The sequence below is a fragment of the Petromyzon marinus genome, chromosome 8, assembly GCF_048934315.1.
Source record: "Petromyzon marinus isolate PM22_M1 ecotype Great Lakes invasive population chromosome 8, UKy_Petmar_22M1.pri1.0, whole genome shotgun sequence".
NCBI classification, from domain to species: Eukaryota; Metazoa; Chordata; class Hyperoartia; order Petromyzontiformes; family Petromyzontidae; genus Petromyzon; species Petromyzon marinus.
This window is the reverse complement of record NC_133674.1, coordinates 14934460-14949127: the sequence shown is the minus strand read 5'-3', so window position 1 is coordinate 14949127 and position 14668 is coordinate 14934460. Positions and strand designations below refer to the sequence as shown.

Here is a 14668-nt window from a genome sequence, read left to right as displayed (position 1 = left end):
TTATCTTGTGCCACACCTGTCTAATTTGCACTATTAACGATTTAAATCCTAAGCTACTACAAAGCGCCAATGAGATGACCCCTTAAATGTGACCCTCCTTTGTGTTAGACACGTGACATTTTTGTAAATATCTCATCGTCAGGTGGTAGCATTGTGTGTTCCTTGCAAGCGCCGCCGACACAAGTTCCCGCCAATTCCTCTGATCTTTCGCCCCCCTTCTCTGCCGTTATTATTGCGAGATCCCATCGTGCCAAGTCTCTGTATACTCTGTATCCCCAGCTGGTCCTCACTCTTCCTCTGTCTGTCTATTGTCTGCTGTGTATCAGTTTCAATTGCATCTTTTTTCAATGTCACCTGTTTGTGGTATCGGTCCTAAATAGACACACAAGCCAACGTTGTCTCTTCTTTATTGTAATACTGACTGCCTCTTGTCCCATTCTCTTTCCAACTATGCTGTTGCCTAACTGTATTTTCCAGTTTTATTCAAAGTACTTTAGATAGGCAACGCTGTTAAAATGTATCTAAATAACTGCACTCGTTGACCGAATCCCTGCCAGATGCCATGCCAGTGGTGAGAATGGTTTGTCCATACTTTACCTTACTGGTCAATATGGGTTAGTGAAGAGGACTCTGGACTAGTTCAGATGTAACTCTTCCACTGATATTAACCCCCACTGGGAATTTAACTCAGGTGGACCGATTCATAGCTCATTGTACTCACCACGACTGCCGCTCCACTTTCACGATGTCAATTTCATGTAATGCTATTTAAGGTTAGTGATGTTTTGATTATGTTTTATCTCGTCTATAAAAATATCAAATATTATTTTCGTGAAACAGGAGACTAACAGTGCATCGCTGAGCACTTAAATCTTCTAAGTATTAATTCGACCTGCATTAACCATGTGGTGACATTTTTGCCCACTTAATGACATTACTTGTTTACAAAAAATGCGTATATTAATAAATATATATTTGGGTAGAAAATATATTGAATAGTATAACGTACTTCTTGCAATCATATCTGTCAGTCCATACTAAAGACCCTTGTTGTTTCAAAGCAAAGCCTACGTGTTAAACCAAAGGTTATTGTGTTAACTGCAGAATATATATCACTGTGATTATATTAAGAACCAGGTATAGAAATCAAATGCTTATCCTCTACAGTGAGGGAAAAAAGTATTTGATCCGCTGCTGATTTTGTATGTTTGCCCACTGACAAAGAAATGATCAGTCTATAATTTTAATGGTAGGTTTATTTGAACAGTGAGAGACAGAATAACAAGAAAATCCAGAAAAACGCATGTCAAAAATGTTATAAATTGATTAGCATTTTAATGAGGGAAATAAGTATTTGACCCCCTCTCAATCAGAAAGATTTCTGGCTCCCAGGTGTCTTTTATACAGGTAACGAGCTGAGATTAGGAGCACACTCTTAAAGGGAGTGCTCCTAATCTCAGCTTGTTACCTGTATAAAAGACACCTGTCCACAAAAGCAATCAATCAATCAGATTCCAAACTCTCCACCATGGCCAAGACCAAAGAGCTCTCCAGGGATGTCAGGGACAAGATTGTAGACCTACACAAGGCTGGAATGGGCTACAAGACCATTGCCAAGCAGCTTGGTGAGAAGGTGACAACAGTTGGTGCGATTATTCGCAAATGGAAGAAACACAAAAGAACTGTCAATCTCCCTCGACCTGGGGCTCCATGCAAGATCTCACCTCGTGGAGTTGCAATGATCACGAGAACGGTGAGGAATCAGCCCAGAACTACACAGGAGGATCTTGTCAATGATCTCAAGGCAGCTGGGACCATAGTCACCAAGAAAACAATTGGTAACACACTACGCCGTGAAGGACTGAAATCCTGCAGCACCCGCAAGGTCCCCCTGCTCAAGAAAGCACATATACATGCCCGTCTGAAGTTGGTAAATGAACATCGGAATGATTCAGAGGACAACTGGGTGAAAGTGTTGTGGTCAGATGAGACCAAAATGGAGCTCTTTGGCATCAACTCAACTCGCCGTGTTTGGAGGAGGAGGAATGCTGCCTATGACCCCAAGAACACCATCCCCACCATCAAACATGGAGGTGGAAACATTATGCTTTGGGGGTGTTTTTCTGCTAAGGGGACAGGACAACTTCACCGCATCAAAGGGACGATGGACGGGGCCATGTACCGTCAAATCTTGGGTGAGAACCTCCTTCCCTCAGCCAGGACATTGAAGATGGGTCGTGGATGGGTATTCCAGCATGACAATGACCCAAAATGCATGGCCAAGGCAACAAAGGAGTGGCTCAAGAAGAAGCACATTAAGGTCCTGGAGTGGCCTAGCCAGTCTCCAGACCTTAATCCCATAATATGTGGAGGGAGCTGAAGGTTCGAGTTGCCAAACGTCAGCCTCGAAACCTTAATGACTTGGAGAAGATCTGCAAAGAGGAGTGGGACAAAATCCCTCGTGAGATGTGTGCAAACCTGGTGGCCAACTACAAGAAACGTCTGACCTCTGTGATTGCCAACAAGGGTTTTGCCACCAAGTACTAAGTCATGTTTTGCAGAGGGGTCAAATACTTATTCCCCTCATTAAAATGCAAATTAATTTATAACATTTTTGACATGCGTTTTTCTGGATTTTTTTGTTGTTATTCTGTCTCTCACTGTTCAAATAAACCTACGATTAAAATTATAGACTGATCATTTCTTTGTCAGTGGGCAAACGTACAAAATCAGCAGGGGATCAAAAGCTTTTTTCCCTCACTGTATAACAATAACAATAGTGATACGCATTCATTTTTCCAGGACAGCCTGACTGAGCTTTAAGGGTCTTTTTTTGGGAAAACCCTGGATTGGAATGTTTGGCTAATTTCATTAACGAGTGTTTGATGTGTGGGTTGAAAAAAAAGGTACATAGAGAAACCCCTTGAGTACATTATTTATTGCCTGTGTCGCGTGGAAGAGGGTGTAACACACATTCTATCTTGACTTAAAGCTGTCGTGACTGCAGGAATTCATATTCTTTGGGTCTTTCAGTTAAGGGTCTTTTTGTTATTTTCTTTGAACCTATCTACATGACTTTACCGAAATACCCAAAGAATAAACACATTTTACTCACTTTGTCAAGGCGCGTGGTCTTTTTCTTCTCACACAGCTTAAAGGTCGTGATCTTAGCGTGGCTTCTTCCACTCCAGCGCTGTCCTCCAGACAGTCTCGTCCCTTCACCTGATGAAGGCCGCTTGTGTTGTGGCCGAAACGTCGTGATTTTTTGTTATTTTATTTTCACCTACGTGACTTTACCCAATAGAACCAAAGAGTGCATTTTACTCACGACATATGACCCAAAACCCATCGTAACATTGGTCGTGAAAGCCTACAGGCTTTAGGCTCTCAAGGTACACAGAAAACCAGCTTCATCGTTACCACTGGCCAACATCCAGGCATTATCATTACTACTCTGCTCTGTTTAAATCAGGGGTGGGGAACGTCCGGCCCGCGGGTCGTATAAGGCCCGCGAAATCATCTGGTGTGGCCCTGCCAAGGCAACCGCAGGCGGGACTTGAATTTCAATAAATCTAGGAGCAAACCTGGAAAAGTAGTTGCGAGTAGCTGCTGCTAACATCACACGCCTCACCAAAGAGAAGCAGTTCCAGCCATCGCATTAGGGGTGAGTTAATTAAATGTTGGACCAAATATAACAGGCTAATTTTTAAGTTGATAATTTTGTATGCCCCGCGAATGATGTTATAAATATCCAAATGGCCCTTGGCAGAAAAAAAGGTTCCCCGCCCCTGGTTTAAACAGTAAACAGTTAAGACGTTGTAAACTGTCAGTGTCTTAAATTAACAAATTAGATCTATTCTTTAATGACTTGACAAATTGACATTTCAAGTATTCATTAAATGAATACTGCATTTGCTGCCATAGCAGGTTTAATCTTAAGTCAGTGACACAGAGTATGTTATACAATTCTATAATAAGTGTTGCTTCTGTCTCCCTGTTTCACCAGTGAATGCCTATTATGTCATCATTAAGCACAGAGTGAAACCACAGCAAAACCAGCCTCATGTCACAGAGAATGACCCACATGTGACATTCTGAGATTTTTACCCAATTCGATATTCTCGCAGAGTCTATAATAAGCAACAATAATAAGCTATCACAAAGGCGCTATGTTTGTTCTCCGCAAACTTTGCGGAGAACATGTCCGTCTTGCGTCCACTGCGGAACTGATCGACAGTCACAAATCCCGGAGGGAGTTTGACGACGCGCAGTGAGCTCCACCCGCCGGACCAGACACTCCAAAAGCATGGGGGGCCATATCTCGATGTCTCGGTGCGTGAGGCCAGCAGGTCACCGTGCACTGCCAAACCGTAGTCGACGACGATGAGTGGCATCAGCAGCCACTGGCACCGCGCGCAGCGCACTTCAGCCCGGGTATGATTTGCGCAAACACTTGGTTTGGTGCAAACACTTTGGTGATGAGCATGCAGAGGTTGTATTTGATCGGCTGCTTGGGGCTGGCAAATACCAGTGACTCTAGACTTCATGCTGTTGCCTGTGCATTTCAGTGATTGGTTCCCTCTGGGAATTTTGAGAACCCAAAAGGAAACGTCAAACATATTTTGACACGATTGCTTTTTTATTGCAATTATAAGTGACCGGGCTGATACTGTCAACATAAATATACTTTCATGGGCTGCCACCTGGTTAGGAATGAAACTCATCAATCTGTTTAACCTGAAAAGCATTATAACCTGTCTGAAACATTGACGGTTTGTTGGGTTTCTTTCCAGAATTGCATTCGTGTTGTGATTGTAATGAGATGTTCACGTCTAATTATTTTGCAGCTTAAAATTTGTTTTAATAGTCAAGCAGCTTTGATGGCTTTGATGGCATGTTAATAATGTTGCATATCTCTTGCCTCTGTAAACAGTTGAACATAACTCAGATTAAATTAGGAGACTGGCAATTGCATATTAAAGTTGCCTGACTAGCTAACATTTTTTACTGCTGGGCTCACCGGTAAATAGTGCCCTCAAGCTGGTGAGAAATATTATTGTGCGCTACACTTGATGGAAACTCAGCACTCACTGAATTACACATGCTGTAATCCAGCTCACTCACGAGATAGATTTTGGAATGCCATTGGCAGTTTAGAAAAATAAAATCTGATTTCGAATATTATTTCACCTCAGCATATGCCAAATAGGACTTTTTAAATTGAATAGTCACATAAGCGCTTGTAAAATGGAACTTTATTGTTAAGGAATTTTTTAATGTTTATTTTCCAGTGTATGTTTTATGAGTAAGTGAAATGATCTCACAATATTTATCTATTTTCGTCCAGTATTAGGAAGCCAATGGAGCTATGCACTTTTAAATCTAAATTGAAAACTCATTTCGTTCGACTGCTTATTGTGTTTAGTTTGTTGTCCTTCCCCCATACCTCCGATTAGCACGGTTGGCTACGCATGGTGCACAAGAAGTTCAAAATACATATAATACTGTATTGTAATCGTCTCTAAGCTATTATGTCAGCCCTCATATTAATGGTGGTCACTGTTTAAACGAATGTATGATTGGCAGTCATTGTGAAAAAAAGAATGAATATGCTGAAATGCAATACAGATAGAATGTGTATCAACACGCCAGTGTCATCTCTCAGTAGAATTTCATGAAAATAAAGATGCAATCTGCACACTGCAGTAACTGCAGACCCTTGCTTATTTGTGTACATTGTGCTCACACAGTATATATTGCATCGCCCTCTGACGTGTTTTCGGGCTTACACCCCATGTTGTTAGGCACGATGTCCGTCGTTTCACTCCACGTGCTGCGATGAGGCCTGGCATTATTTGTCAGATTATTCCACTGCCTGATTGGGTTCCTGGAGATGCTCCCAGCGTGTGGAGCGAAACGTCGGGACATCATGCGGAACAACACACGCGACACGACCCGTAAACACATCGGAGACCACATTACGGCACAACCTGCAAACACCTCTACAGTTGTGAAAAATAAGGATAGGTTTTACCCTTTCTGACAATACAACAGGTGTTAAGATGTTCAAACATCAAATAGGAACCTTTTGCAAGCTATCAAGTCCGCATTAACCTGTACAGTTGTGGCGGTGTTACGTTACTTTCTTTAAATGTTATGTGTTGCATGTTGGACGTGTCTGTGCAGGAACAAATGGAGCTGCACGTGCTACTCCGCAAAGAGCTTGAAGAGCAACCATCACTCGCATGCAGATTCATGCACAAGGATCAGCCTGCACTGCAGGTTCCTGCCCAGCGTGTAAACCCATACACCGTTCGCTGTACAGCACCCGGTAAAGTCTACTTCACACCCTCTTCATGAGACATGACGATACCCACAATTCAATCACCGTGGTACTTGTGCAAGGATAGATGCTTTTCGAGGCCACGTGGGGAGGGCAGATGGTCCATCTGCGATTCACAGCTGTCTGTTACACAATGAAACCTGGGTCTGTCTAAAACCTCCCTGAGAGGGAGCCTTTGATGTCAACAAACCCACTCATGCTGGCTTGCGTTGATTGCCAGAAAGCGATCGATAAGAAGCGGTTTCACTTTCTGCCGTATGACAATGTTTTTTTTCGAATAAACAGCTATTCAATTATTCCTTGTGTATTTTGGGGAACTTTTCTGTTGACCAACAAATCATTTTTGGTAACTTCATTTCAAGACAATGTGCACACTTTTTTTGTGTTCCTCTAAGGTATTATACTTATACATATTTAATGCGGCCCTGTGCTTGCAGACTTGCCCCCAGGTACTGTGCATGTTGCCGTGTGCTCTGCTGGGGTAGTCCGAGAAAGTACCTCCTTGACGTACTACACGGCGTTGCAGGAGGTTGGGAACATCTTGGAGGACGTCAACAACCCCATTGCCTTCATGTGCCAGGTACCGCCCTGCCAGTTGGCCTATGATTTGCGTTTTAGACCTGCCTGATGCGTTTGATTATATCAGCGCGTTAATTAAATGTCCCCGCACTGCTGAGCGCAGCACCAACCCACTCTGAGGTCGTCCTACGTAAACCATTACCTTCCTTTCATGCCTTTAAATACTGGGGAGTATATGTACGTGCAATCCACAAATTTTTACATCAAATAGCTGATTTATGAGATGGCTATTGGTAGAGTGTTAACTTTGCAACAGATGGATGCAGGAGAAGAGGGCAAAGTGATGGGCAAGTTGTGGTAGTTTTAGAGGCATTGGCTGTAATAATAATAATTTCAATTTCTAACGTGCACAGTAATTTCTCAGTCTCGTGGGAAGTAATTTTCAGGACTTTGTCAATTCAATCCTGGATGAAAGCCTCCACATTCCATGTTAGTCATGGGGATTGGTTGACTATACTTGACCACGCTGATCATTATGGGTTGGGGAAAGTGGTAGCCGTGGTCGTTTACATAGACGAGTGAAGGTGAGAGTGAGAGCTGTGGACTAGTTCACAGTATCATGCTCATCTCATCAAGGAGCATAAACCATCACGCGAACTCAGGTCATCCTCCGGTCATCTTCGCGGAAGCTTTTGGCTGACCATTGAACAAAGATGGTCATTGGAGCTATGCACTTTTAAATCTAGATTGAAAACTCATTTCTTTAGAACTGCATTTTTGTGTTTAGTTTGTTGTCCTTCCCCGCACCTACAATTAGCACGGTTTCCTACGTATGGTGTGAAAGAAGTTCAACATAAACTTGCCGCTGGGAATCAAACGTTTAGGTTATTGCATTCATAACGCAATGCACACACCACTTACTGCTATACCTCATGCAGAGAAGAAAAACAAATGTCGTTTTTAAAATATAAACTCTCTCCTGTAAATCTAAACTAAACTAAAAACAATGGTATACGTGAACATAATGCTCTTTTTTCTGACTTCAGGCTTACAATCAGAAACTAAAATTAATAGATTGTCGGGGGTGAAATTTTGGGGAATTTTTTTAATGAATGGAACCTACAAAGAAAAAAATAATTAAGAGCCCTCAATAAATAGCGCTTCAACACATATCTGTGAGTGCAGGCCCTCATGAAGCCACAAATTAGTACTGAACCACCTTCCACAGCTTCTGGTGAGTTTAATGCATAAAAGCCAGCATTATCTTAATTACTGTTAAATTTGTATCTGCTAGAGAACTCTAATACGTTATAATGAATCATTTGACGGAATAAAAAAATATTAAATACTTGCCTTGTAAGCACAAGTCAACCATATTTAATGGTGCCTCATTTGTATTGCCGTAGTTTTTTTTTGTCTAGATACTAAATAGCTCTGGAATTATGCCATGGCATAATGGTTAGCACACTGGACTTGCAATCCAGATGTCACTGGTTCATTCTGCCTGGTGTGGCAGTTTAAACAATGATACAAGTTTCCTAAAATCCCTCTGTCTCTGCCCATCCAGTTATTTTACAAAATTAGTCAATCGCAGGTCGCATTTGGTGGGGTAAAGTGTGGGTACGTCCACCTCTTCCAAGATGTTTGGTCAGAGTGGAAGATTAGGGCCAAATTACACTCCAGAGCGGGCTCTCTAAGGGTTCTCTATAGCCCTCTCAGGAGCGTAGGCCCGTCCGCCAGCAGTGGCGTGAACAAGAAAATGCAGGCCTGCATCTTTACCTACCACCTATGTGTTGACGCAGTTTTATATTTACATACCATTGTTGCTCCATGTGATGCTGGCCATTCCGTTAATTTGCATGTGCAGTAGCTATGTATATAATACAAAAGACGTTTAATATCGTGTTTACATTATTCGCCTGAGAGATATATACTTATTTACATTTGTATAATGGGAAGACATGAGGAATATATTTCATACCCATGTCTTGGCTATTGAAAACAAGAACAGCTTTACATTAGGGAGGCTAAGCCATATGTCATATTATTCTTCACTTAAAGGCACATTTAAGCCAAGGCCCTACTGGAATTGATTTGGGGGCCTTCAAATCAATTTAGGTGGAGGATTCTGCCGCGTTAATGCCCCTTAGTAATACAGTTTCTAAAATAACAAAGAAAAGGTGGTGTATATGACTTTAATTGGCTATAGTGCACTTGGTGAGTGTCTCCACATATGTTGCCTTGACAAACACACACTGCCTGCTGTGCTTGCGAGGGCTGGGAAGGATAATTTTAGTATCCAACAAAAATACATCTTTCTTGCTTATGTAAAACATTACAACGCTATCAGCTAGACAGTGTTGGTCGCTTGCCATTGTTCTTAAAATAATTTATTTCAAGTCATTGGATTAGCTACATAAACTTTTGATTGGCTGTAATGTAATTTCACAATCTTTTTAATTAGTAATGCTAACACTGCTCAGGACTCATCTTACAAACTTACTTTGCGCAAAGCATGGTTGGAAGTGTTCCTTTTTTAACGCTATACCGCCATTAATAATAAACAAATTCTTTTTCTGAACGGCCCTGCTTAATTCCTTCACGGATATTGTAACCACGATGTGCGGTGGTGTGGCGTGATTGACGTGGGCCGTGGTGCAGGGAATGAAGTGGGGTTCCCACCACTGTCTGTGCAATTTCCCAACGTGGTAGCCCGGAACCTGGGTCACCCATTTGCCATGGACCTCGGGTGCAGCTGTTGTCGCCTGCTGCACTCTACATCGACGCCCACTGCACAGCATGACTACTAGTGTCTGCGCGGCAAAAACATATGTCAAATCGTGTGAGGCTGTCAGAAATTATGTACGGCACAGTCCCGTATTGCTGCACATTCAAACCTGAAATGCATTTCATGCCGATTGCAGGTATTTTTTAAACGCAAACATGATATAAATGAGGACAGTCGATATGGTTTCTGAGCGGAATACTGACCACCCACATTGTTTTATTCTGGGTCAAGAAAAACATCTTCACGGCTGCACATGTCTTGAATGCCTTTCAGATAGCACTTTGGACACGAGGTCTTTTATTTTCTTTTCTTTATAAATTAATCACTTTTGGAGGCGTCCGGGATAAGTGCCTGGCAATGTGGATTTCATTGCACAGCACTATTAATAATAAAAAATGCTGATCTTTGAACATCTAATTTTCCCTTTTGGCTGTTGTAATGAATAAAGTGGAAATAGCTGGACATTTATGGGCCTTGTCATTTTTGTCTCTTTGCTGCTAATGCTCTGCTAATAAAACATTCCTTTGCAAGGTCTATGTATTTAAATTAATTTGAATATATACTATATCCAGTATAACAAGGACAAAGATCCCCCGTATAGCCTTAACAGATTTTTGGGGCATGTGCTGTTAGCAAGCACCTATAAAGGCCAGCACGGTACACGAGGGGGTGGGTGGCCAGCACCATGCCCGGCCGCCTTTGTCTCCCTAGTAGCGATGTTGACATCGCACCAGGTACTCATTTGAGGCTGAGTCGACCTAGGGAAAGCCCAGAACCGGTTCAGATAATCGTCACTTTTGTCGGCTGTGAGCAGGAATCGAACCCGCGTTGCCAGGTTCGTAGCGCAGCGCGCTAACCGCTACACTACCGCTCCCCTATCCAGTATACACACACATACGCACACACTCAAACCAGAGAACGCGATGCACTGAGATTTGACCATTTAGTGATAGGATGGGTCATGTGCAGCCCTTTTTTGGATGAGGGCTCCTCCACCATGAGCATCGTGGAGGTTTATTTGACCTTAATTCACCACGCTAATCAATGTAGCTTAGTGAAGGTATGAAGTATAGACTTGGGATTATCAGACTGCACAACAGCGGAGTTTGCTGCATGGTCCTTTGCTGCCTACCATGTAACCCATGTGGACTCTGCAAACACCTGTGTTATGCACAGTGGTCACCCATCCACGGACGATCCAGGCAAATCCCGCTTAACTTTCGAAAATCTAAAAAAATATATATATAGAGAGCATTCGGCATGATTTGATTATTGGCGGTGATAGGATTAATCTATGAAAACATATTTACCAAGCTTATACATACACAGAATTCACCGAGAGCTCTGGGTAAAATCACTTTGAACTTCAAATAAATAAATCGCAGTAAAAAATGTGAATTGTGGGACTGAAAGTCTCGCAGGCTGTTCCTTCGCCGAGATCAGAGCAATGGACAAGGAGTAAAGCTTGCTGTAATATTGTTTGTAATACTGCCTGATAGTAGTTTTTGTATGCAGAATGATAATACGTTAATTCATGTTTCTATTTACTTGCAACTTTCCACCATTTTTTTGAATAGGTGTTGTTAAGTCAGCTTTGATTGTAAAATAGACTGAGAAATGTTATGCTGTGTAATGGATTGGTTGCTGCCTACTATATGCATCAGCAAAACTATTCTGCTGAGCTCCAGACTTTGCTTCAGTTCTTACCCAGGGACTATGCCATGATGAGCATTCCTATGTGTACTCCATTAGCATCACCACTCCATGCCAAGGAGAAACTCGAGCCAGATAATTACGCTCTGGAAGGATTTAAAGACATCTCTTAAGTGCTGTTTCGTGTGTGAGAAACCACCCTAATAGAAGTCAACTCGTCCACTGCCATCTGTAACTGCCATGCTTCGAACTGTGTGAAAGTACTGCCATATTACAACGTGCATAGACTTGCTTTGCAAAGCCAACTAGAATACAGTCCCTTTGGAATAACAGCACAGAATATTATTTGACTGCGGAAATGCTTCCATTATAATTTGCACTATTTCAAACACAAAAACGATGTGGTGCTGGTCTGCAGGCTACATTAGTGCATGATGCATGATGTTTACGCACATTGACGAATGTAGGGGTCCTGCACCAATCTTATTTTGAACACACAGAATTGGCGTAATGGGCACGCACGTTGCCAATTAAATTTATCCCTGCGCGTTCCACATCCAATTACTTTAGCAGCCTCAAATTTGTCAAAAATGATGGCGTCACGTAATGAGGCCTATTGATAGTTTTTCTACCTTTGTAATGAAGCAATAAATATTATAAATGGACGGTTGCACAGGGTAAAGCCACCCGCGCTCTGCCTTATATGCGGAGAATAATTCCTTGGCTGTGTAAGTGCAACAGCGCAGATAGTACATCATGGCTCTGCAATGTACACCCTCATGCATCCTCTTCTCCCATAGGAAGATCTGTGCAGAACTATCCCGTGTGTTTTTCGTGCGATAGATAATACGTTGTTTTATTTGTAAACAAAATTCTACAGGACTCTGCTGGTCAGTGCATTCGAATTTCGTAATCGTTATGCAAACAACAATTTGTTATTTATTTGCTCATACATTGTATGAACATATATACTACAATTTTTATTGTTTTCTTATGTTTACTCAACGATGTGTCATCAGAGTTATATTTAAATTATATGCATTTAAATATGTTTAAAACATTAATTGTATATATTTGAGGCGCTTCATAGCAAATTTGATCTCAGCTGCCAGTCTGGGGATGATGTAAAGACACACCCATCTAAAACTCAGTCAGGAGAGGCTTGCAAAATGTCAGGGAATATCCCTGACAGATGATGCCATGTAATTATTTCTTGAGCCATTAATAGCAATAATTTACAGCCCTTTGTTAATCATTAATGTATAGAGGCCTCCCCACACTGTGTCAATCGTGGGAATAGTTCCACCATACTTTCCCGTGCTTATCAATGCAGACTGATGAAGTGTTGGTCATTTACCACTGATGTTAGCAATGGCTGGGAATCGAACTTATGTTACCTGGTTCATGAGGACCCTCGTTCCTTCATACTCTGCAAAAGGTCACTTCAAAGCGCTGTTATGTTTCTCATTATTTCTCTAACATAGAGTGGTATCTTGACTCACTAAAATCTAGTATATAAAATTGATAAGTGATGGTATACTATTGACGCGACCATCGTTAGGAGTATCTTCCAGCAAGTAATTGTATACTTCCTAACTCAATCCTATACATATAAATTACATATGAACACGTGTTTTAAAACTCATCACTGTTTTCCCAAATGCAATAAAGTACATGAAATTCAATAACCACATCATTACAAATGCAGTCATTTGGAGACCTTTATCAGTGCACTGAGTGCTTACAGTGTGACCATCAAACTAGACAATCTATGCTCCATACAGCGAGGATGGTTTTTATCCAGTTTGTAAAACACAGTGAAAAATTTGCATTGTTTTTAAGCACTTAATACATTGCATGGAGGCAGTGCCTGCCGCATTATCTGCTAATGCACCCATAATGTCATACATTCTTTGCACGAACACTTGGCAATCTAACATAAATTCTATTCCACTGAGGGAGCATTTTCATTCGAAAAAGGTCTGATCAAATGCCGTATTAAAAAAATAACAACTTAATGCATTTGTTATAGTCCAATATACTCATTGATCTTTTCACTTAAACTAATGCATTTTTTGGATAGGTCTTCAAATATCAGTAATTAACAATCCATTGCCAATCCACTGTTGGATGAAAGCTCATTTCTTTAGAACTGTTTTTTGTGTTTAGTTTGTTTTCCTTCCTCAGCACCTCTGATTAGCATGGTTGGCTACATACGGTGCGAATGAAGTTCCACATACATACACATACATACAGGTTGACCGCACTTCACCTGGTCATTTGTTTCGTTCAGGGGTGGGGCGGTGGACAGGGCCCAGAACTGGTTCAGATGTTAACCATGGCTGGGAATCAAACTAAGGTCACCACGGTCTAGCACAGTTCGCTAAGCACTCTGCCACTGCTCCCCGAATTCATGATGATAATACATCAGAAATTTTTGATAAATGTTCTCAGAGTATGCAAATGATACCACTCACTCACATCAATATTGCATTGAATAATTAGCTCGAGTCAGACAATGCATAAATAATGCTCTTTGTAGATCATTACTAACAAATGTTAACTGTTGTACCTTAACATCAAAGGCTATGAATATATTTTGAAATCTGTTTTGAAATGATAACTTCAACACAGAAAACTGCTGTGGATCTCTTTTTTGATATAAATCATGATTAGTATAAATTTAATTTCGCATACTTGACCACTGGGTTTTACTTGCTCTCTACTGTAATAAGTGGTGGAGGTGGGGGAGCAGTGGCACAGTGGTTGGCACATTGCCCTATTAACCTAGCCACCTAAGTTCAATTTCCAGCCAGGGCTAACATAATTTTAGTGACATCTGCACCTGTCCTGCCCTTCCCACCCTTCACCATCCCGCACTAACCGGTGTCGTTAAGCATTGCATGGGAGATGTGCCGTGTTGGTGAGATGTTAACTACCTCGCCTGGTATACAGGAGGTCGTGAGTTCCATCCCAACCCTGATGCCTGTTGTATATTTGAAGTTGGCATGTCTCTCCCCCTGGCTGTGTGGATTTTTCTCCAGCTCCTAGTTTTTTCCTCCACAATTAGAAACACGCGTTTAGAGTATTTGGTTGGTATACATTTCCACGTGATAATCCACTTCGTGGCCAGGTCGCTTCTCAAAAAGAGTTACATAGCTCAGTGGGCCTTTCCTGGTAAAATAAAAAAAATTGTTTATAGGTAGGCCCTGTAAATGATTAACAATCTCTCTCAGTCTCTCATTGGGCCATATCCTTTCTCATAGACGTACAAATGTGTGGGCTAAATTGTCATGCACCTTAGTTTGTGACACAATATGTACATTCGTCAATTCTACGACAAATACCATGTTGTCACAGTGTGA

The 14668-nt window shown here is 41.6% G+C and overlaps 1 protein-coding gene across 4 annotated transcripts in view; it reads left to right on the top strand.

Annotated features, from left to right (window-relative positions):
- The window catches only part of LOC103091780 (phosphoinositide 3-kinase adapter protein 1), a 199600-nt gene that overhangs the window by 55784 nt on the left and 129148 nt on the right, over window positions 1–14668 (top strand). For all 4 annotated transcript variants that reach the window (XM_032949831.2, XM_032949833.2, XM_032949832.2 and 1 more), the window contains 2 exons: window positions 6187–6331; window positions 6781–6923. In XM_032949831.2, coding sequence (XP_032805722.2) covers window positions 6187–6331; window positions 6781–6923 — 288 coding nt within the window. The remainder of the gene's footprint in view (window positions 1–6186; window positions 6332–6780; window positions 6924–14668) is intronic.